Consider the following 24,158-nt stretch of genomic DNA (forward strand, 5'->3'; position numbering starts at 1 on the left):
TTTTACACATAATGGTATATACAAAGCATATAAAAGTAATGAACTGAAGTAATTTTTAATAAAAAAGTTGATCGGGTTTTTAAATCCCATATTATAAGGATTTCTTTACTTTGGGTTTGGAGGAAATATTATAGAAGTGATTTTAAAATACCATTATGGGCTATACCTTGGCATGCGATAGAGGGTATAAAGAGAGTAGTTAAGATGGATAGCGTTTCCTACGCACAACTACTCAGATGGGATGGTAAAAATTGGCAGTTAAAATCTTTGGAAGATTTAGCACTAGAAAACATTATATATTCATGGTTTCAGTATAGACAAATAGTGGATAGATGGAAGATAGATCGTAATGTGGGCCTGCTTAGAGAAGATGAAAATTTTTTTAAACAAGTAAAGGATCAAAGGCGAACTCACATTAAGAGAATTTATGGGGTGCTAGTAGAATTGGATTCAGAACCAGAATTAATTAAAGATTGTATGATTAAGTGGGCACAAAATTTCGGTGAACCAGTTCTACTAGATACCTGGGAAACCATCTGGGTGAGGAATGTTGAATTTACTCAAGCCCAGAACTTTAGGGAGAATTTTTATAAAATGTTTTATAGATGGCACCTTGATCCACAAAAATTGTCTCGTATGTATCCTGACCTACAGCCTAAATGCTGGAGATGTGGTTGTTTAGATGCTACTTATTATCATATCTGGTGGTCGTGTAAAAATATAAAAGCCTTTTGGATTAAGATATGGTGGAATATTCAAAGAATTTTTAGAAGGAGGGTTAAATTTACCCCACAATTGTTTCTGTTAGGTATTGTTACTGATTGTGACACTAAGGAGGTTATATTGATGTTAAATTTAATCACAGCCGCAAGATTGTTAGTAGGGCAATCCTGGAAGAAGGAATCTTTGCCTACTTTGCAAGAGTGGTTTTCTAAAGTTTCTTATTTGGCAGAAATGGCAAAGATTTCGGCTTTTTTAAAGGATCAATCGCAAGAGAACTTCTTTGCGGTATGGGAAAAATGGATAGATTTTGTACAACACAGGTTGGATATAAAAAATATTATTTAGTTTTTCAATAACTTATATATAAATTTTATATTTTATAGATTGTATTTTTTTTCTTTTTTTTTCTTTTTTCTTTCTTGCTTCTTATATCTTTTATTTTTACTTTATTTTTTATATTTCTTTTCCTCTTTTTTCTCCTTTATTCTTCTTCTTTCTAAGCATTTTTTTTCTCTTTTTTTCTTTTTTCTCTAATAGTTATGCTTTTTACATATATATATTATTGTTAATTATTTTATAAGTTGTATAAGTATTGTATTTAGACTTATTTATGGTTTATATTCTTCTTCTTAAGATTTTAAGAAACTTAAGAAATTTTAATTAAGCCTATATTCAGCTCTGGGAAGGTGGAGGGAGGGAGTGGGAGGGTTGGGGTGGGTCGGGTAGGGTTCTTTTTCTTTTTTTTGTAAAAATTTTAAAAATTTTCATAAAAAAAAGTAATGAACTGAAGTGACAGTAAACTCTTTAAGATCCATTATGTAGAATCCCTCATTGATTTAATATGTACGCATTCACATGACATCTTTATGATTATGCTTACATGATGAGGAACAAGAATCTATAATTCTGAAAATATCATATGAAACATGACTACCATAAATTTTCTGTTGTTTGGAAATGATTTGAATGACATTTTGTTTTTAGCTGCTAGTATGAAAAGATGGCATAGCATTTATTTTAATTTCAAATGTATTGGATCAGACCATCAGAGAAATTCTGTAATTTAGTCTGTTATTTTTATTGTTTACATAAAATTATACAGACCTTCAGAATGGGTTTCCAAAATATAGTGCAGTTTTTAAAAAAGATAATTCTTTAGCCCACACTAAACACTTGATAGAGTAGTGAAAGTAGACTGGCTCAGTAATAATAATCCAGAAAAACTTCAAAATTATGTTTAGAATTATTGTGACTGAACAGTGGTGAACCACATCATCTACGCCAGTGGTTCTTAACCTTTTTGAATGAATCACCCCCTTAACCTTTTTGAACGAATCACATGCCCAGAAAGAAAAACAGTAACATTTAATGATTGAATTACAAGTGAAATTTAAGATGCAAAAAGAAATATAAAAAGGGCATAAGAACAAACCGCAATGCAGGAACTAAGAATTTCAAGACGAAAACTCTGAAACTAAATTAAGATTCGAGGAAAGTATATATAGTCATGCACATTGTAAAAAGGATTAAAAAGACACAAAGAAAATATAATATCGAACTGGAGTGCACGCTAAAAATGTACAATACAAAGAGACATACAAAACAGCATGCAATGTTTTGAAAGAACCCCCCCCCCTCCATCACTGCCCATTCTGGCCAATGGTGCGCCACTGTATGGGTAGAGCAGGGGTAAGCAACCCAAAACACTCAGAGCCACATGGACCCATTTTCTACTGAAAACAAAACACTGGGAGCCGCAAAACCCTTTTGACATCTAAAATGAAGATAACATTGCATATATCCTTTTTTACCTTTAAAAAATATATATATATATATATATATATATATATATATATATATATATATATATATATATATATATATATCTTCACTGTTATCTTCATTTTTGATGTCAAAAGGGTCTCTCTCTCTCTCTCTCTCCCCTTTCTGCCTTGGTTTGCCAGTCCTCTTCCCCTACTCAATTTTTGTGTGTGTGTGTGTGAGAGAGAGAGAGGGAGAGGGAAAGAGAGGCACTTGCGCTTCCTCTCTCTCTTTCCTCTCTCTTTCCCCTCTCCCTCTCTCTCTCTTTCCTCTCCCTCCCTCCCCCCTTCTTTCTCCAGGTGAGGAGAGAGAGAACCAAAGGCAGAGGGTGCCAAAGGGGTGGGGAGGGGGGCAGGAGGCAGCAGAAGACCCCCTGTCACCGCTGGAGGCACCCAGCTCCACTACCTGCTGGGCCTGCGGGGACACACTGGCTCACGGTCACATTGGCAGGCCATCCCACGTGCCGCTGACGTCCCCGGGCTCAAGTCGGGGCCACGGGGCATCTATGGAATGCCCCGCCCGTCGGCTGCATCGCCAAGCCTCCCCTCGCGCCACCGGCGTCCCCGGGCTTAAGTCGTGGGGCATCCGTGGAATGCCCCCCCATCAGCTGCATCGCTATACCTTCTCCCGCATCGCTGGTGTCCTTGGTCGCAACTGGGGCAATGATCCGCCTCCCGCCAGGACCAACGCTGGAGCCTCCCTTGCTTCCAGTAGGTCCATTGTGCTGGAGGAGATGGGGCTGCTCCGCACCGCGCGGCGCTCCGCAACCCACCAGCGTCGCCCAGGGAGTGATGCCCCCGCCGGCCACCGGCCCAGCTGGGACTGCCACCTGGGGGGCAGCAGGAGGAAGAAGGGGAGGAGGGCAAGGAAGCCAGTGCCAGGCCCCAGGAGGAGGCACTCCCGTGGGTCTGGTCGGGGCTGTTCTGCTGCTGCTTGGAAAATGCCTCCCCCTCCCTTTCTCCCCCCATCTTCTGCTCCCTCACATTATTCGCCGACAAAGCAGCTGGGACTCCAGCACGCCTTCCCAGCCAGCTGGGCCAATGGTCCCGCAGCTGGGGATCGCAGGGGCTGCTCTCCCTCGGGGCCACGGCTTGCAGGAAGGCTGACCCCCTCAGCTGAGGCTCTGGCAGGCTACTCCCAGTGGGGATCCCAGGGCTTCCCTGCGCAGTTCCCCAGCCACTGCACCTCGGACGGGGCCAGCCAGGGAAAGGGACTTCCTGGCCACGCTTCTCCCAGGGGACGGGGCACCTGAGCGCAGGGACAATCAGGAGTCCTTTGAGGGGGCAAATCTGAGAGAGAGAGAGAGAGAGAGAGAGAAGCATAAGTGCCTCTCTCTGTCTCTGTCTCTCTCTGCAAATGGCGGAGGAGGCTCGGAGCCGCAGAGGAAGGCTCAAAAGTGTCCCCAAAACTTCTCGCTCCATCCCCCCCATATTGCCCCTTTTTCGTTCTTTCACTCCCGCATCGCCCCTTTTCGTTCCATTGCCCCCCTGAAAAACAAAATCGCCCCCTGGGGGGCAATATCACCCAGGTTAAGAACCACTGATCTACGCTATTCTTCTTCTCTGTCATTCAGTGAACAAGAGCTTCATTTTCCTCTTTTAATTAATCAACAGTTTCTTGCTAGTTACAAGAACATTGCACAGCTACAAAAATCAGCATGGAGTAGTGAGAAAAAAAGATCTTCCCAGTTGATATCAGAGATGGATAGACAGTTATAAGCTGTGTACTTGAGGATGCTGCCACCAAAGGGGGCAATACCATGTATTAGAGCTAAGGGCATACTTACTTTTCCCACGGTAAATAAATAAATACTTATCAATTCTTCATATTTATTTTTGTTCAATTATATCACCTATATCTTTAAAGATAAAATATTGATATGTCCACATATTTAAAAAAGAAACATTTACATGAAATGTATTTCCTTTTTCAAATAACTGTAGGTCCTGGGGGTTGCTAGATGCTTGGCAAGTAGTACTAAGAGGAGCAGTAGTTTCTTCAATATTGCAATCACTTGAAAAATAGTAACTGTGTTAATACTGGTAGAAACCTTTCTAGAGTAATACAGTAATTTGGTTGGAATAATATATAATAAAGTGGCTGCTTTAAGCAAATATTAAATACACTAATATGAATGAAGGAGGATTTGCAAATTGTGAAATTGTGTAATTTCTATAGCTGCCCTTTTCTGTCAATTATTCTGGACGACTTACAATTCAATATGGCCTTTAACTAGATTCTCAGCAAAGAAATAGAACAAAAAGTCTTCTGAGCTTGTATAGTTATAACTGAAATTCTGCTAGTTATCTTTTTTAGGTATTACTTAAGGGCATTTGAATCACACACCTATTTGAAACTATCCATAATGAATTGTTTGCAACATCAGTTTTGAACATTATGTTTTGTTCTTGGTCCTTGATAACAATTCTTTGCATATTACCTGAAATTAAACTCTTCAACAGATAGAATTGGATATATATGGTAACTTGTGATTGTTTTCCCAATTTGTTTTTCTTTATTGTTTTCCATGATATAGATTCCTGTTCCATAGTGGCAATCCAGAACATCCAGGGGATATATTGGTCAATACAACTGTGGACATATTACCTCTTAAAGTATGATAATAGTCTATTTCTTCTTTCTTTCTATGAGTGTAACAGCAAATACAAGTATTTAGCAACCACAATTGGGACCAGAACTCGATTGCTAAATAGCGCAGTCACTAAATTGGAAAAATCATGTGACCATGACTGTTCTTATTATTTTATTTCAGCTTCCTTTTTCTCCTATTCCCAAGCTGAATGCTTACTGCAACACTGGATAATTAGCAAGAACATAATTAATGTTTGTATTGCATTCACTGTAGAAGGGATTACAAGAGAGTAAGAGGAACACTCTTTTATTAATACTAGGGATTACAGTGGCTGTTTGCCTTGCGTGCTCAAGGCTGAGAATTTACATATAATCACTTCCTGCAATAACTGAGTCTGGAATCACCAGCATTTCTTTTTATCCCACTCTTTAAAAATAAGCCTGGACTGTGAGCTGAAGGCATCCCCCCCCCCCGCCTCCAGAACAGGACTTGTTTAAATATTATTAGAGCATCACCAATAAACCTGACTTTAGTTATTAAACTAAATCTTCCTGTATCTCTTTCACCACAGGCCATGCTGGAAGTTTTGTAATTCAGCAACAGCTGATAGATGATAGGTTTTCCATCTTTCTTCAGAATGCTGAGCAATGGTAGAACCAAAGAGGAAAGGTGTATTGGACTGCATGCCTTACAGATGATTAAAAATAATATTTAAATTATCTAAAATTCTTAACTTGTAAAATTTCAATTCTGTGTTGTCTTGGGGTTTATTTATCAGTAAATATATTTAGTATTGGACTACAACAACTTTTTAAAAGGAGTTGAGCTAGGTTTCAAAGAGGAATATAAGGTGATCAATACATAAATGCCATTACTGAACATTCCAGAGATAAGTGAGAGACAAGGCAAAATCACATCATGCATTTTATGTTAAAATAAGTTGTATATATGTAAATAAAAGGATGTAGCATATCATCTTTTAGGAATATTGTTTCATTTCCTGGTATCGACCAACCATGGTCTCTTGGGAGGGGCCAGTCCAGTCTTGTTGGCTTCCAGTGAATTATGAAGTGGGGATGAGGGGAAGAATTGTGAATTTGCTATACATTAGCATGTTATTATTTGTTAAACAATTAATTAAATCCTTTATCAATGAGATGATAATATTTTATATCTCATTTTTCAGAATAAAGAGCTGTTATTAAGCAAAGAAACCAAAGAGAAATGGTTAGAAGATGGTTATTTCAGAATAGGTAACTAACACTACAGTTCTGTTTTATGGACATTTGAATACAAAACTTAAGTAATTCAAGTTGTGGCTCATTTTGCATTACTATTGATCTAATAGCATACTAATCAAGTTCAGGTGACAGAATTTCATGAACTAATGTTAGATTAAGGTATTTGAGCAGCCGATATGGTGTTGGCATTATCACAAAAGAAGAAGGTGTGCTGTGACACATTGGAACTGAGTTCTAGAAAAAAAATGCAACCAACTAATTATGGATTCTGAAGTCTGCATCATTTAAATGTTTTTATGGTAGTGTAGCATTTCAAAATTTATTCCAGAGTGGTACCATGGAATCCATAGGAGAACATATGTAGTGTCTCCTTAAAGCAACCATCTGGCTTTGTAAAAATATACAGCAGCATTAAAGAATTTGAGTCAAATGCTATTTGCACTCTTCATGTTCTCTGAAGGCCTTTTTTGAAATTGTTCATTTTCCAGCTAAATGAAGTGACCATACTATTTTCATTTGGTAAAATAAATAAGATGGCAGATGAAAATTTTGACTTTTTCATATTGTCCATAAAATCCAGGTTTTGTAATCTATTTGTGTAAAATGAATAGGATTACATGTAAGTGATTTGTATTTGCTGAGTGTATAATTATTTAGAATTATTTTTGCTTTTAAAGGCAAATTTGAAAATGGCAGAGCAGAAGGAATAGTCAGTCCCAATTTAAATCCAATTACAGCTGTCCGGCTGTTCGTCATACAAAATTCATCTGTCTGGGCAATTATAAATGAGGTAAGAGTTATACAGGATGCTTAATAATTAGAACATTTGCCTTCAAACATTTAAATTCTTAAGTTTCTTATATTAAATATCATGATATCTTAAATCTTTGGGGCTATTCTGAATATTTCTTCTTTATAAAAGTGTAACTGCTGTGCAGGAAATAGTAGTAGTGCAGTATTACTGCAAAATTCAGCATAGTTTGATTTTTTGCATTTTACAGCACTTGTATATTCTTGACTTCCTGCAACAGACTGGATACTCTAGTGGTATGGTTTGAGTTAGATCCAAAAATGTCCTATTTGTTGAATGTCCCTTTTTTCCAATTTTCCTAGCTACAGTACCGCCCATGTTATTCAGAAGGTTCTCCAGTTCCTGAGATCTGATTTCTAAGAATAGCAGAGAAAAGAAATTCATTTCTTCTGTTATCAAGTTCCAGAGTGCTTTCTATCAATATATTCTGTTCATGGAATCTTTGAGCTAGTCCATTGTAATAGACAGTTCAGAAAACCTTTTACAGTAATCAAGCATGTCAAGTTTGTCAGTTTGCAGGGGTCCTAATGACTTAGATCAGACTTGCCAAATCCGGTGCGCTGTCATATAAGTTCTATACATTTAAAATGTCATGTTGGGAAAAACTGGCTTAGAGAAATTGTGGTTAGTAGTAATATAACAAATAACTATTTCATACCTTATAATAGAAAAGAGGCAGTTTCTGTTTCTCCTTTATCTTTCAGTAGTAATGGCCATAGAGATGTATTGAACAATATCTCTCAGCAACCTCTTTCATCATGTCTTCTGATAACAGATACTGTAAATTTTGATCTAGGAGTTCATCCCATCTCTGGTTAGCAGGCATTCTTGTATCAAAATGCATATAAAAGCACATTCAAAAAAGTGATTTTGTTGTGCTCCCAAACATTTGTTAATTATTACAATAACTTGATTACACTACACTGAAAAGCATATGATCTATGTTTGCTTAAGCGTTTGGCTGTTTATTGGGGACCATCAGACATTTTTCAATTCTGCATTACAGATTCATATTAAAAAACACCCTAATTGATCAATATTGAAGAAGTAAGAAGATAATATTTTGAACACTTTTGCAAAATCATCCAAACTGCAGAAGGAAGATATTGAGTATGCACCTTATTTCAACTCAATTTTCTCACTGAAACACTACCTCTCGTGAATTCTACTGTAATTGAGAATATCGACTCAGCAAGAGGGATTAATTACAGTGTAGAAACTGATATTCACCTGGCATTCTTTATCTTGATTAATAATTTGAACATGACTTTGGTTGGCTAGAGATAAATACTCCTTGGTCTATCCAATGGTGATGGGTAATTACGAAAAAAGGTGTACATATTGTTACATTCCTTGGAAATGAGAAAAATGTGTTATAATACATTTTATGAAGAGGGTACTTTTTGAAAGTCCATTTATTTTGTTATTGAAAACCCTCTTTTATAGATTATCAGGGATATATATTCAAAAAATTTAGGGTATTTAATTTATTAAATAATTTGAAAAGTACATATTTTTATGCCAATAATAACTTGATTAAGTTTTTTAATGTATTACCTTACTTCTTGAGTTAACTCTACATTTTACTTGGTTAATAATCATATTTTGTAATATATTGTCATGGTTAGAAGAGTTAAACTGAATTTGCCAATGAAGCACTTTTGTATCATGCCAGATTCTTCTGCACAAATCCCACCGAAATAAGAAGGGTTTCCACAGAAGAACATCCTCATGAGAGGTTCACAGAATCAAGGATATAGTGTTCAAAGATACAAGCATGGCATGCAAGAACTTTGAAGAACATTACCTATGATGTTCACAGCCTTGGAATTAAGGAATTTTATATTTCAATAGAGTGAATGAAGTCTGCAGCAATTTAAAGTTTGAATCATTACCCATTAAAGGGGTACTTTGATAACAGGTTGTTCTTTTTTAATCTTTGTAAAGTTTTCTTCAATGCAATCAACCAAGTTGCTCCTTTGGATAGCAATGCCTTCTGATATCAACTTTTTTTGGTTTTGCAACCCCTTTTCAACGAACTCTGCTCAGTGCTTTTGAATGATTTAATTTAGCATCATGTTAGGGATAATGGAACAGATACACAGTAACCTCAGCTGAGCTTTTATAATTGTAACTTTGTCAGTCCTTAAATGTGGAAGTGATTTCTATTTCTTAAGATCCAGCTTCTGCTTAAAAGCATTGCACTCCAACTGACTGAAGCAAGGCTTCTGTGATCTAAATGCTTCTTTTCTTTTATATTGCAAAGAAAAAAGATGTTTGCTTGGTCAGTAGCCTTGAAAAGAGGCAATTCAAGCACTTTGTGCTCTGTAGCACAGAAAACATGCAATAGTAAAGTAATAATAGTAACAAAACTTTTTTTTCTTATCTAACTCCAGCCAAGTTATGAAAACCAAGGCTTTTTTTTTTTAGTTCTATGACTCACGCAGGTAAATTAAATCTTCAATAGTGGTAGCTTGTGTTGTGAATTAATTCTTAGATATTTCTGTGTCTCAGATGTAAGTTTTTGCCAAAAATCAGTGTCTCTCTTGCCTTCTATAGAAATTATTTGTAAGGAATTGAAGGGATTGGATATCTATTTTTTATTTGAGTCTAACGGCTTCTAAAGAAAAAAAAGATCACAGTATGAAAAAATACTTGAATTGTTTCAAATTATTAAAGACTTGAGATTGCTTTGATTTTAAATAGATGGGATCCTATATTTATGAAATAGTTTTGCTCAAATTCTTTATTGATTGGGGACATATTCATACAAAAGTGCTTATATGACATACTAGCTAAATTATAAATTTGAATATTACTTCCATAAAATTAATGGATGGCCTGTACTGATTCTAAAATGAAAGGAATAGTAATAATGGCCTATTTTACGGACATATAATAAACTAATGCAGAACTCTGATTCCTAAATGTTCAATAAATCTTAAATGTTAAACTTTTTAGATAACCTGTAAACTGCCTGTAATATTGAACACTAATTGAATGTGCATTTAATATTGACATGCCACATTGAGGTGGGTGTGTAGTATATGGGATATTTATGATAAACTTAATAATGATAATCAAGATTAATGTTTTCCTACACAAAAATAAGGTTTGATAGGAAAAGCACAGAGAATTGGTGAGAAACTGTTCAAAATATGTTCCTTTTCTTTATATGGAAAAGGGAACAACATATATAAAAATATTTATTTCCGTATTTTAATTTTGCTACAAACAAGTTGTAAAGCTATATAATCACTTGTCCTAGCTCTCAAGCTAACATAGCAGATCAGTGATTTATGAGTCTTTGCTGCATAAATGTGAGATTTTCTATCCCTAGCAGCTTATTCCATTGCAGTTTGTGCAGGTTTATTAACCTTTTGTATTTAATTTAAAAATTAGTCTGAACCTTAGATCTAAATGTAATTTGCTATTCTCTTCCAAAGACCAATAGATCACTTCCTCCCATTGAATGTATGGTCTTTGGGGAAAGCAAAATCACTAGCCAATTGATTTAAAAGTAACCTAGAAATCAAAAGTGATCTTCTCCAATGCAACTTTAGGCATGCTTAGTCAGATGCAATATTCCTGTGTTCAGTAGTATTCTACTTTGCAATATTAGTAATATTTAAATCCTTAATTTTAATTCTTGAAACATCTATAGACAACTGTCTTAGGTATAAACCATTCCATGTAATAAAGAATTGCACAGATAAGGAGGTACACTAGCAAAATGTTCTTGTGTTGCCAATTGGAAATGAGAAAAAGTAGTAAATATCAACTCTTTATACTGCCAGCTTTAAAGATCCAATAGGCTTAGGATAAATCAGGTAAGAACACCCATCTCCCAAAGCAATCGGCCAGTTGTATAAGAATATCTAAATCAGGGGTTCCCAGCCGGGGGTGCTCGCAAGCCTGAGGGTGCAAGACGATATTCCAGGGGGTGCGAAAACTTGGGTTTTCAAAATTATAGTGTACGTGCATAATTTATTGCTGTTATTTCAAACCTTTGTAAGGGGTGCGAGAATATATCAGAAGCATTCTAGGGGTGCAGGGTATAGAAAAGGTAGCGAGCCACTGATCTAAATGGACTAATAAACTTCTATGTTGATTAATGCCCTGATGAAGAAAAGAGTTGTGTACAATTAACCACCATTTGAGCTATAGTAATAGAATTGCCTTAATGGTATTGTCCTAGCATAATTCTAAGTACATTCAGTTAATCTGATGGTGTAATAGAGATTATTAAAAAAAATCACTTCAAATGCTTTCTTTTATTTTCTAGTGGAAGATTTAGATTGTTATTTTGTAAGTATTACAGTGAGAGAGGCAATATAGTGATAAAGGCATTAGACTAGAAACTGGGAGACCCTGCCTTATGCATGAAGTCAGATGAGTGATTTTGGGACAGTCCCCCTCTCTCAATCTAGGAAGGAGGCAATAACAAACCACTTCTGAAATCCTGCCAAGAAAACGGCAAAGAATTGTTCTGAAAATTACCAGGGGTCAGTATAATACTGACTTGAAGGCCAGACGCAACCCCCCCCCCCCAAACCAAGCCAATATGCATTGAGTTGGTGCTTAAATAATTTCACTGAATGGAATATGCAAAAAGCTTATTGCTTTTCAATAACAACATACATGAATAGTTCATCAGAACATGAATGCAACTATAAAGAATGTGTTACAGAGTCTCAATGTAAAATCACAATTGAGACCAGAATTTCTGTTGCTAAAAAAGGCAGTGGTAAAGTGGGTTATGCCTAATTTTATACCTTTTTTTGCCACAGTTAAGCAAATCACTGCAGTTGTAAAGTGAATCTGTCTTCCCCCACTGGCTGCTTGTCAGAAGCCTGCTGGGAAGGCTGGAAATGGTGATCACCTGACCCCTGGAGGCTGCAACCATCGTAAATACGTGGCAGTTGCCACATTCATCTGTGAATGTGTGGATGCTGCAACAGTTGCAAGTGTGAGGACCAATTATAAGTCACTTTTTCACTGCCATTGTAACTTCAAACAGTTATTCAACGAGTGGTTGCAGGTCAAGGATTATATGTCACTAGGTTGCTGGAAAGTAGGTTCAGTAGAAAATTCTCAGTTCATGACATAACAAAAAAGTATATCCTGATAGTTTAGAGTAGATAATAACTTGTGGAACACATCTTCTAGCATCTGCTCAACCAGAATTTTTTTTAAAAAATTCTGAATTTCTAAAATGGGAATCTAATACATGGTACTAGGCTTATTTTTAATTCAAAAAATAGTTCATAAGTTTTCTAATAAAATGTGTGGCAACTGCCCAGAATTTTGTTTAGAAGAGTGCCTGGAAGGTAAGATAGAATCTGTACTTTGCCATAGGTTTTTTCCCCTCATACTAGCCATTTTGAGAGTAGGCCAGAGCTATTCCCAGATTTCATTGTGTTTGGGTTGTGATACATTTCAGCTTTCTAAATATACCCATCATCCCAAAGCAGTTGCAAATTCCTGATATATCTTTTCTTATATTTTCTACTGGCATTCATATTTTCTTAATATAAATGCAGCTGAAATAAATGTTCAAGTTGCTAGCATTCTTTATTTTACTGAAGTATTAAATCTTAGCAGTTGATAATTAAGCATAGTTATTTTTAAAATATTAATAGAAGGTGTCTGGATATTTCTGGTGCTCAAAAAATCCGTGTTTTTTAAAGGAGCTTTTGAATGTTTTTTTCCCTAAAGCTTTTGAAATTCAAATATTATTTCATGCCCCTTCTTGCCTATTAGGTCTCATATTCAGTCTACTTCCTCCTTCTGGGGAAAAGAACTTGTATATTACTTGAATTATGGTGTTTTGAAGATGCTATTTTGACTGTCAGTAGAAACCAATTTACTGGTTTAAAACATTTAGAGTTGCCCAACTTCTTTGTTTGACTCCGTCAGCTTTCTAGTTGTGTCTCTGTTCTTATGCTTGTGAATCCTTCATCCTACAGCCAGGTTCCTTGGCATTCTCCATGATGTGGTTAATTCCTTGTAAAACTTTTTTTAGAGCTAGATTTCAGTATTGTTAATTTTGCTGCTACATTTGAAAATCTAACTGGGTCATGTTAATTGTGCCTTTCATCAGTGCGCTATGTGCCACACGCTGCCCGTGTACTATTTGAAATAAATATTTTTAAAAACTGCATTCTGGAGTTTTAACTAGAATAACAATTGGAAAGTTTTGCAGAAGGACTGGAAGTATTTGTATTAGATAAATACCACTGGAAACACTTGTGTACATAAAACCTACAAAAATGCTTTTTATATGCAATAGTTTTAAAAGATATATATATAGAACCAGCATAATTTCAGCTGACATACAATGGGTATCTTAGAATAGTTTACTTTTTAATTTTCTGAGGTGGGATAATGATTAGGGAAAGAAGATGGAAAAGAAAAACACAATGACATAGTACTCTTCCTGATATGCAGTAATATATCTCTATTTTTCCCTCCTTGTTTTCATTTTCACAATTTGATAGTTGTACGCTGCCCAGATTTGTTTTTGGGGAAGCTAGGCAAATTTAATCAATAAATAAATACTCTTTTTATTCAGTTTTCCACTTCTCTCATTTCTCCCCCTGAAAACTATTACATATTATTTGTATATACTATATTCTTCCTCATAAGAGTGATGTCACATACCACTTCACTGACCATTCAGTAGAGTTTACATATTAATCTGAGTACTCTACATATTAATCCCTAAAGTTTACTTTATTAACCTGCTGGATGGTGGGATTGGAAAGACTGAGTGTATAACCGACATCTTGATTAATTCGCACTGGATTAAGAATTACTGAAAAGCTGTAGAAGTTATCTGCAGTAATTTTGCCAGTACATCACAAGGCTAAACTTGAAAACACCTTTTCTGTGGCATGTACATGAATAGCAAAAAGTATGGACATTTTAGTAAGTCCGAGGGTAAAGTGCAATTTTAAAAATCTGTACACTTTCTATAAAATTTATCAGCTTAATATTGTAATGTCTTATATATCCTGGAAATCTATGGGAACAGGTGTGTTATGCTTTTCCTGGTGCCCTAGAACTGTGTATGTGTTAGAAGCTGCCAGACTAACACAAGAATGGTTAAGACTATTTTCCAGAGTACATGACCACAAAGTTGTTTCCCACCTTAAATGACAGCTACTACCTAATGCTAACAAACCATGTTTTTAATAATTATTTGAAATGGGTCACAGTACAGCACAGTTTCTTTGAAGCTAACAGATTCACATGAAACATTACTATGTTTTTACCCACTTTTTTGGGGGGTGGCAAACATACCTAATACTGCTGCCTCCTATTTCCCCCACAACAAGCACCCTGTGTGTTGAGTGGGTTGAGGGAGAAGGACTGGCCCAAAGTCACGCAGCTGGCTTTCATGCCCTAGGGAACCTAGAATTCGGTCTCCTAATTTCTAGGCCAGCACCTTTAACCAGCACCAAACATCCATGAGTTTGGAATAGAATTTTTAGTCTTGCTAATATCTTCTTTTAGAAAAATTTTAAAAATCACCATCCTCACTATTTTATCTTGCCTCCTGAATTGGGGTGCATCTTTCTCCATTCTCATGCATTTATGAGATGAATTTTTCCTTGACTTTCCTGGAGTAACCTAACTACAGAGAAATATTATCTTTAAAACACACTAGGTATTTATAAATAAAATCAGTCCCTATACCAGTGGTGGCGAACCTATGGCACACATGCCAGAGGCGGTACTCAGAGCCTTCTCTATGGGCACGCTCGCCATGCCCGGGAGATGGCAACCATCTCTCTTCAACCAGCCTCCTGCTAACTTGCCGAGGTCCCACGTGGTTGGATGCATCCCGGCATGGCTGGTTTTCCTCCCTCCCATCCTGTCCTTCCTAGTCTTGCAGCTCTCCTTTTCCCGGGCACAACCCACTGCATCGCCTCTTCAGCAGTCGGCTGGCCATCCAGCTCAGAGGTGGCTTCTTTGAACTGCTAGCAGCGGGCTGTGGAGCCCCAGAGTGTGCCGGTCGAGGGGCCAGCAGGTTGTGGCTGCTGACGGACACCGTCGACCCTCATGCGCTTGCTGGCCTCTGTGTGCGGGGGCCAATGGTGTCAGGCAGCAACCAGTCTGGCCCTTGCCTTGCCCCATGGCAATGGCACCCCCACTCTGCCTCACCTCACCCCGTAGGATGAGTCTCCTGCTTACCGCCCCACCTGCCAGAGACCCTCTGGATCTCCCCCAACCCTGCTCACCCCCCACAGGCATCCCTCCCGAGCAACATTGAAGTGACCATGCCCACCTTGGCCACACCCACCCAATCTGCCATGACCACCACAGCCATGCCCACCCAGTGGGCCACGCCCACCTGGCACCCGACAATAAATAAGTGGATTTTGGGTTGCAGTTTGGGCACTTGTTCTCTAAAAGGCTTGCTATCACTGCCCTATACCAAAACTTGTCTAAACTTGAATTTTGTAATATCTTATTGAATGAATAATTATAAAAGTGTATGAAGAAATCTACTTAAAAGCAAGCTTGATTTTTAAAAAGAATCTTTATTACAGAAATGTACAACTCTTCCACAAAGGAGGGATATAGAAGGCTTATTGTCAGAAAGCTGTCAGTACTTTAAAAAAAACCAAACATTTTGTATACACTGATCTATATTAGGGAATAAGTTATTTACAGGAATATACAAGAGTACCTTCATTTCACCAGGTTTGACATTTGTACAATGTGTCATTTATTGGAGACCTGTTTATTTCACTCTATATGTGTAGAAAACGCAAAGTGCTTTTGTAAAGTTCCATCCAATGGCTAAGGAGACGACGTACAGCAAAATGAGAAGTGCAAATGGATATAGAAGGACCACCGTGTTCTTCAGGAATGGCAGTGCTGAAAGGGAGCAGAGCTTCAGTAGAAACCAAGACTGTGACTCTTTGTCTCAATGATAAGAGCAGGAAGCACTCCCTCTTGTGTGCGAGAAAGCTAGTGCACTTTTGCTAAAAACACATCCCTAAAGCAACTGCTAATTCTTAGAAATATGCATTTTCTTGAAACAAAAACCACTGAAGGAAATGGCAGAGATTACACTCCAGGGGCTCACATAAGTAATTTATTATACTCAAGGGGACGGTATTACAAGACAACTACGGAGGTTTTATGCTAAGGAGCAAAAGTAAAGACTTTGGAGTTTCTCTGTGATTACAGATAGTCCTTGACTTATGACTGGTTGCTAATGAGTATTCAAAGTTACAATGGCCTCCCTGCCCAAGGTACTTCTAACCCAGTTCTGAAGACCACTTCCTCCCTGGCAGTTACATAACCGCATGTTGGACACTTAGCAACTGGCCTGTAATAATGGCTGTCTGACAAATCACGACAGAACATTTATGCACACTTGTTTAGTGTCAATAAAACTGTTCCTTCTCATCTGCAATACCAATTTCTTGCTGAAAGCTTTACTATTACTTACCACTGTACCCCAGAAATGTCACATAGATGTAATAACTAATTGCAACCAGCCAGAAAGTATTTCCAACAAAATAGCCAAGAGATGATGCTGATAAAATTACATCTGCAAGAGATAACTCAGTCTCAGTATATGGCATAAAAGAAAGCAAGACAATAAAAGTGCTTCAATTTAAAAAAAATACTTACAGTGAATGAAAAACAACTGGATAAAATGCAGAATAACAAGAAGTGGGTAGAAAGCATTCAAATGAACATCAAAGGCATATCCCCACTCTACATCATAGTCCCTGTTCTGATGCTTTAGCAAAAATTTATTGGAGATAAACCTTTGGGGGGAAAATTCAAAACCTATGTATTAAATTGTGCAATCCTTTATTAATTCAATATAGCATGAAATAATTCTTCAGATAATTCTTTTTCAATGTGTGTAGTACTCTTTCGTGTTTTGTAGTACTTTCAAATCCAAATATATTTTTGATCTAGAAATCCAAAATAAATCTTGCAAGTTCTTTTAAGGAATATTATAAAAGCAAAAGAATAGTTTTGATTCCTTAGCAGAATATTAAAAATACAAATATATACTTCAGTAAGGAAATTTATTTTTCCACCCTCCTCTCTCTGTAATACAGTTTGTACCTATTATATGCCAGAGAATCCTAAGCATGTTTTCTAGTCATTTTCTACTCCAGATGGTTTCCATAAAGTCTATTGCATACATAAATGTTGAGTACTGGTAATATGGTAACAAGTGAACTTAGCATTAATTTTAATTTTGTATGACCTTCTCCAGAAAGTAAATCCAATATGTGAACATCATTTATGATCCATTGTTCAAAATATTCTACACTTTCCTTTTAACCAAATCTTGAGCTGATATATGAGTACGCTATTAATTTTAAATTCTGTTTGGAACTTGCAATATATAAATTCAGAAATCTGAATTTTAAGATTATTTTAAAGAGACTTACCACATTAAAGTTGCAATTAGAAGGCCAACTCCTACACAATCTATAAACACGACCCACAGCAGCAGCTTTATCATTTCAACAAATCCCAAGCCTAACACAAAGCCAAATCCTATAGTGGATACTGAAGAAGGAAGATGAACAGCAGTGACATATATGATTAATTCAAGGTATACTAGATGCTCTAACTTTGAATAGCCATGTGCTCCCCAAACATAATACTGCTTAGAGAATACTCATTCAGTAATATGCCTCCATTTCCAATAAAGTTAATTGCTTATATAGTTTCATCTTTCCAAGCAAATACTTTATATTGTGTTTATATTGTCAATACTGCTAGTCTAAAAACTAAGATACACAGACATAGCGTACTTTGGTAATATTTTTCTGCTTAAATGTTTCTAAGTTAATGAAATAAGTTATAAATAATGGTGTGTTTTTTTAAGACTAGGGATGAAATAGCTCGGCATTAGGCTGCTTACCAACAGAGAATTACTGGATATTGGTGTTCTTGGAGTTTAAATAAAATTGAAGTCCCTTCACAAATATTATGAATCTGACTCTACTAACAGGTGTTCAAAGTCTTTGGGATTGTACAGGCAAGGTACTTCTAGCTCTCAATTTTGTAATGGTTTACTCTGGTTGAGCACTATAAAACACCAATATTTATTTTAATTATATCCTACCTTTATTATTTTTATAAATAACTCAGAGTTGCAAACACACACAATATTCTTTTCTCCTCCAATTTTCCTCACAAGAACTCTGTGAGGCAAGAAAGAGAGTGACTGGCCCAAAATCACCCAACCAGCTTTCATGCCTAAAACCCAGTCTCCTGGCTTTTAGTCTGATGCCTTAACCACTAGACCAGGGGTAGGCAACCTCGGCTCTTTTATGACTCATGGACTTCAACTCCCAGAATTCCTGAGCCAGCTATGATGGCTCAGGAATTCTGGGAGTTGAAGTCCATGAGTCATAAAAGAGCCGAGGTTGCCTACCCCTGCACTAGACCAAATTGGTTACTGTTATTGAGGTCTCATTACTACCAATACTTAAGAGCACCAAGCTAGAAACACTAATTTCAAGTAGATAAATTCTCAGCTACTCACCACACAGCCAGATACTCAGCAACACAAGGAAAGCAGGGTCATCTCTGGCCCATTGGTCTTTTGTTTGTTTCCTATACTGAAAATTTCTGTACACCTTCTGTGGTGAAGTGAATAGATACAACATCTGCCACAAAGCAAACTCAAAGTCCATGTGACGAAAATGAAGGAGTCTCCTCAAGTATTTATAGCGCTTTGCCCCAGCTGTGTGTCTTGCTGATGCTCTAGTATTTAAAGATCCATTGCCCTGATCTCGGGGATTAATTGATGTGGTAGGCAACATCTTGCTAAGGAGGGGAAAAACAGTCACAATTTTTAAAAAGAAGTATATTTGAGCTAAAACTTCAAAGCAGGCACCAGCTTCCATGTTGAAATTATAAAAGACTTCCTCCCACTTCTAGCTAGTAAATCCTTGCTCTGTTTTATATAAGCATGTATTAGATCCTGTTATTAAACATAATAGTAGAAAGTCAATCCTTACACTATCTGTTAAGTATACTCAAAGTGTTAACATACTAGATACAATTGCAAAAAATATTTTTCAAAAGATTCCAAATGAAAAAGTCACAAAATTATGGGGAAATGTGCCACTTCATCCATTTGGCATCACTATTCTTGAATGAGCAGAGAGGTTAATATTAATACCTTAGCTAAGATCATCGTTTTATATGATGCTCTGGCTCTGGCAATAATGTGATTCAGTACAAAAGACTCAGTACATAAATAGGCATGAAAAAGATTTGCCTATTTAAGATTTTTGGTGGGGATAATGCTAAAAAAAAAAGCGTGCTTCCAAGAAATTTGCAAGGATTTCAAGATATACACAGCAAGTGTTGCAGGATTTGCCATTCCAAAATATTGACCAAGCAGAGAAAGCAACAGTAAATCATTGGTAGTGATTTTTCTCTCTCATCGCCACTCCCCACCAGCCAAAAATTAATTCAGGTACCATAACAAACCACAGCTACATGCATGAGCCTCAGGTTTCTGCAAACTCCTCTTTATGGTTGGTATAGTTCAGACCATGCATTATCTTCTCGCACAGGCCAAATTAGGACAAAATATATACTGACTCTGAAACACCTGTAAATGATCCAAAGCTTTACTAATTCATAAGATACTAATTCATAAGAGCTGTACAAATGGAAAATAATATATCTTTTCCTGCGTAGTAGATTTAGGCAGGAATACATTGCATGTATGAGCCGAGGTGGCGCAGCAGTTAGAGTGCAGTACTGCAGGCCACTTTAGCTGACTGTGTTCAGCAGGTCAGCGGTTCAAATCTCACCGGCTCAAGGTTGACGCAGCCTTCCATCCTTCCGGGGTAGGTAAAATGAGGACCCAGATTGTTGGGGGCAATGTAAATATATATATACATTGCTTACTGGTGTACACCGCTTAGAGAGTGCTTGCACTTAAAGTGGTATATAAGTCTCATAAATAAATAAATAAATAAATAAATAAAGTATACTAGGAGACTGCAGAAAATTTCAGCAAAGAACTAATGTTCTTTAACAAAAACAGACAACAACTGAGATTTTATACCTTTCAATCCAAGGTAGTAAATCTCAAATGGCTAGAGAAGGTTTAGGAACAAGAAAACCATTCAGCAAACATAACTGTGGAATAACAGAAATGAAAGTAAATCAATACTGTAAAGGGAATGAAAAGCCAATTGCAGAAAATAAATACAAATAGTATTTGTATATATCCACATACAATCCAATTATAATAATAATAAAGTTGGAAGGGACCTTGGAGGTCATCTAGTCCAACCCCCTGCTCAGGCAGGAAACCCTATACCGTTTCAGACAAATGGCTCTCCAATCTCTTCTTAAAAACTTCCAGTGTTGGAGCATTCAGGTTGTTCCACTGATTAATTGTTCTAACTGTCAGAGAATTTCTCCTTAGTTCTTGGTTGCTTCTCTTTTTGGTTAGTTTCCATCCGTCGCTTCTTGTCCTGCCTGCAGGTGCTTTGGAGAATAGGTTGACTCTCTCTTCTTTGTGGCAGCCCCTGAGATACTGAAATACTGCTATCATGTCACCCCTCATCCTCTCTTCATTAAACTAGACATACCCAATTCCAGAAACCGTTCCTTATATGTTTTAGCCTCCAGTTCCCTGATCATCTTTGTTGCTCTTCTCTGTACTTTTTCTGGAGCAGGGATGTCAAACTGCCGGCCCAAGGGCCGGATGCATCATGCCAAAACCGCACCCACCCCATTGCCAGCAATGGGAAAAAAGTCGCAATACGTTGCGACACATCACTAGAGTCTCAATATCTTTTTTACATTATGGTGACCAAAACTGGATGCAGTAATCTAAGTGTGGCCTTACCAAGGCATTGTAAAGTGGTATTAACACTTCACATGATCTTGATTCTATCCCTCTGTTAATGCAGCCTAGCGCTGTGTTGGCTTTTTTGGCAGCTGTGGCATACTGTTTATTTTATTTATTTATTTATTCATGAGACTTATATACCGCTTTAAGTGCAAGCACTCTCTAAGCGGTGTACACCAGTAAGCAATGTATATATATATATTTACATTGCCCCCAACAATCTGAACACAGTCAGCTAAAGTGGCCTGCAGTACTGCACTCTAACTGCTGTGCCACCTCGGCTCTACTTTTGGCTCATATTTAAGTGATTGTCCACTAGGACTCCAAGATCCCTCTCACAGTTGCTACTATTGAGCAAGGTACCACCATTCTATACCTGTGCATTTGGTTTTTCTTGCCTAAAGGTAGAACCTTACTTTTTTCAGCATTAAATTTCATTTTGTTAGATAGTGCCCAGTGTTCAGGTCTGTCAAGATATCTTAAGCCTGTCTTCTGTATCTTAAGCCTGTCTTCTGGAGTGTTGGCTATTCCTGCCAGCTTGGTGTCATCTGCAAATTTGATGAGTTCCCCATTTATCCCCTCGTCCAAATCATTGATGAAGATGTTGAAGAGCAGTGAGCCCAGAACAGAGCCCTGGGGCACCCCATTATACGCTTCTCTCCATGTAGATGCAGTTCCATTGAGGACCACACAGAGTACGGCCAGTTAGCCAGCTACGGATCCATCTGGTGGTGATGCTGTCTAACCCACATTTTTCTATCTTATCAAGTAATAGGTTGTAGTCTACTGTATCAAATGGCTTACTGAAGTCCAAGTAAATTATATCCACAGCATTCCTCTGGTCCACTAATTTTGTCACCTGGTCAAAGAATTGTATAAGATTTGTCTGGCATGATCTGTTTTTGACAACCCATGTTGGCTTTTGGTAATGACTTTGTTTGCCTCTAGGTGATTCGTTGCTTATGTTTTCCAGAATCTTCCCAGGTATTGAGATCAAGCTGATAGGTCTGTAGTTTCCTGGATCCATTTTTTTTCCTTTTTTGAAGATGGGAACTACATCAGCTCTTTTCCAGTCCTCTTGTAGTTCCCCAGTGCTCCAGGATCTTTGAAAGATATAGTTCAGTGGTTCTGAGATCACATCTGCCAGGTCCTTCAGAACCTTGGGGTGTAGTCCAACTGGTCCTGGTGATTTGAACTCATCTAGGGTGGATAGGTACTCACCATTTTCTTGCCTATCTTAACTTGTGTTTCTAATCTGTTTTTACGGTACTGTTTTTGATAGGTTGGACTATTTTTCCCTTTTGTATAAATACAGATGTAAAAAACGAGTTTAGTTCTGCTTTCTCCCTGTTGCTTGTCACCTTCTTGCCAGTTTTATTCCACTAATGGACCAATCATTTCCTTAACTTTTTTTTTTGTTTTTTACATGTTGAAAGAAGCTTTTTTTGTTATTTTTGACTTCGAGCCTCAAAATTTGTCACTAAGCGAGATATTTGTTAAGTGAGATTTCTCCATTTTACTACCTTTCTTTATTACTACTACTACTACTACTACTACTACTACTACTACGGTTATTAAGTTTATTTGGCTTCCCCATTGACTTAACGTGTCAGAAGGTCAGAAAAGGTGATCACCTGACCCTGGGACATGCCAACTGTCACAAATTTGAGTCAGTTGCCCATCTGAATTTTGATCATTGGGATACTGCAATGGTCATAGCTCATTTTTTTCAATGCCGTTGTAATTATGGTCAATAAACGAACTGTTGTAAGTCAAGGACTATCTGTGCATGTTTGCAAGGTTGTTTTTCTGAGGGAAGGCTAAGCGTACAATAAAGGAGAGCAGGTTGTGTCTTCCAACAATGTTGCCTACATATCCACAATAATTCCACTGATCCTCAGAATAATGTAAGCACAAAATTCTAGTAAGACTATCCTTCTCCCAGTAAGATTATCTTTGCTGCTGAAGCCTGAAGGGAAAGTATGAAGATAAAAGTAATCCACAACAGGAATTAGCCAATGAAAAAAGTTCCTAGAAAAGAAACCCCAAAATCGAAGAAACTATATGAACATAGATAATAAATTTAGCTAATCTAAGTTAAATCTCAACAGTCAGGATAATGTCAGCAACAGACTGTGGAACAAACTACAAAACATACAGATTAAATTCAGAAAATTAAAGAGCAGAGGCAAACCAGTAATATTTGTTCTGCAGGATACAATCAGAGCATAAAATCAATGCATAAAACATACATTATTACACTTAACTTATTAAAGGAGAACCCAAGATCCTATAGGGAGAGACAGAGGCATTCTGAAAATAGAAACAAAAAATATTCCTAAATATCCAAAACAGAAAAGATACAAGTGGCTTTGGGTTCAAGAATAAAGAAAGAGGGTCAGTTTTTTGAAGAAATAAAGAGAATATTAATCCTAGAAAGGAAACAATGACAGATTTAGAAAAGCTTTTAGAATAAAATAGGCTGCTTTATGCTGCGATGAACCCCCCCACACACACACACAATTCTTAAAGCAATGTTTTGTCTGTGGTGATGCTTGACAAATTGAAGGGAACAGGGGAAGTAGGAAACAACCAATGGACAAAATCGGGAATACCATCGAAATATCGCTGGAAGATATGATATGATGATATTCGTCTGTTTGATTCCCTGGATTCGGGCACTTCAGTTAGATGAAAATTATTTCACAAGCCATCGTAAATTCCTTAGTTTATACTAGCTCGGCAAGCCAGAGGACGGCGGAGAGAGTAGTGGGAAGGGAGAAAGTGGGGAAAGGCCGCAGGTACCTTTTAAGGCAGGAAAACACGGACTACAGGCCGGGGCACCCACTTGCAGACGGCGGTTCGGGGCGGAGAAGGGAGAAAGGGGGGGGTGGCTCTGTTAGGATTCCCACCGTTCCAGAACCCCCCGAATGTTCCAACCGCTTTCACCTTACGCGAGCGGTGACTGCAAACCCCTCCTCTTCTCGTCTGGTCGCTGTGCCGGGGGGGGAATTAAAGACCCGCACCCAAGAAGAAAACACCCCCAACCTGCAAATTCTGCTCGATTGCCGCCCCCCCCCCGCCACTCAC

General features: G+C 37.5%; 2 protein-coding genes across 17 annotated transcripts in view; one reads left to right on the plus strand and one right to left on the minus strand.

Annotated features, from left to right (window-relative positions):
* MGAT4A (alpha-1,3-mannosyl-glycoprotein 4-beta-N-acetylglucosaminyltransferase A) overlaps positions 1-13,352 on the plus strand; it is a 94,122-nt gene extending 80,770 nt beyond the window's left edge. For 3 of the 9 annotated variants that reach the window (XM_039340615.1, XM_039340612.1, XM_039340613.1), the window contains exons 13-16: positions 5,081-5,159; positions 6,324-6,390; positions 7,056-7,168; positions 8,865-13,352. In XM_039340615.1, the coding sequence (XP_039196549.1) occupies positions 5,081-5,159; positions 6,324-6,390; positions 7,056-7,168; positions 8,865-8,924 (319 nt within the window). In that variant the 3' untranslated portion in view covers positions 8,925-13,352. Of the gene's footprint in view, positions 1-5,080; positions 5,160-5,708; positions 6,111-6,323; positions 6,391-7,055; positions 7,169-7,491; positions 8,172-8,195 lie in introns of those variants that run through there. The other 6 variants (XM_039340614.1, XM_039340616.1, XR_005556384.1 and 3 more) reach the window with 6 other exon arrangements.
* Positions 13,353-15,718: 2,366 nt separating this feature from the next.
* On the minus strand, positions 15,719-24,152 carry UNC50 (unc-50 inner nuclear membrane RNA binding protein). 8 transcript variants are annotated; one of them, XM_039340621.1, is made up of 7 exons: positions 23,874-24,152; positions 23,336-23,381; positions 18,732-19,015; positions 17,626-17,746; positions 16,844-16,983; positions 16,659-16,760; positions 15,719-16,078 (listed from the first exon to the last, which is right to left on the minus strand). In XM_039340621.1, the coding sequence occupies exons 3-7, from the start codon at positions 19,009-19,011 to the stop codon at positions 15,942-15,944; spliced, it is 780 nt and encodes a 259-aa protein (XP_039196555.1). In that variant the 5' UTR covers positions 19,012-19,015; positions 23,336-23,381; positions 23,874-24,152; the 3' UTR covers positions 15,719-15,941. The 8 variants fall into 8 exon arrangements, with proteins under 8 accessions (XP_039196555.1, XP_039196556.1, XP_039196557.1 ...); XM_039340622.1 differs by having other exon boundaries at positions 23,321-23,381; XM_039340623.1 differs by lacking the exon at positions 23,336-23,381 and having other exon boundaries at positions 24,018-24,152.
* Between the last annotated feature and the right edge of the window lie 6 nt (positions 24,153-24,158).

This window comes from Crotalus tigris, unplaced genomic scaffold, assembly GCF_016545835.1.
Source record: "Crotalus tigris isolate CLP2741 ecotype Arizona unplaced genomic scaffold, ASM1654583v1 scf7180000017753.6788120, whole genome shotgun sequence".
NCBI lineage: Eukaryota > Metazoa > Chordata > Lepidosauria > Squamata > Viperidae > Crotalus > Crotalus tigris.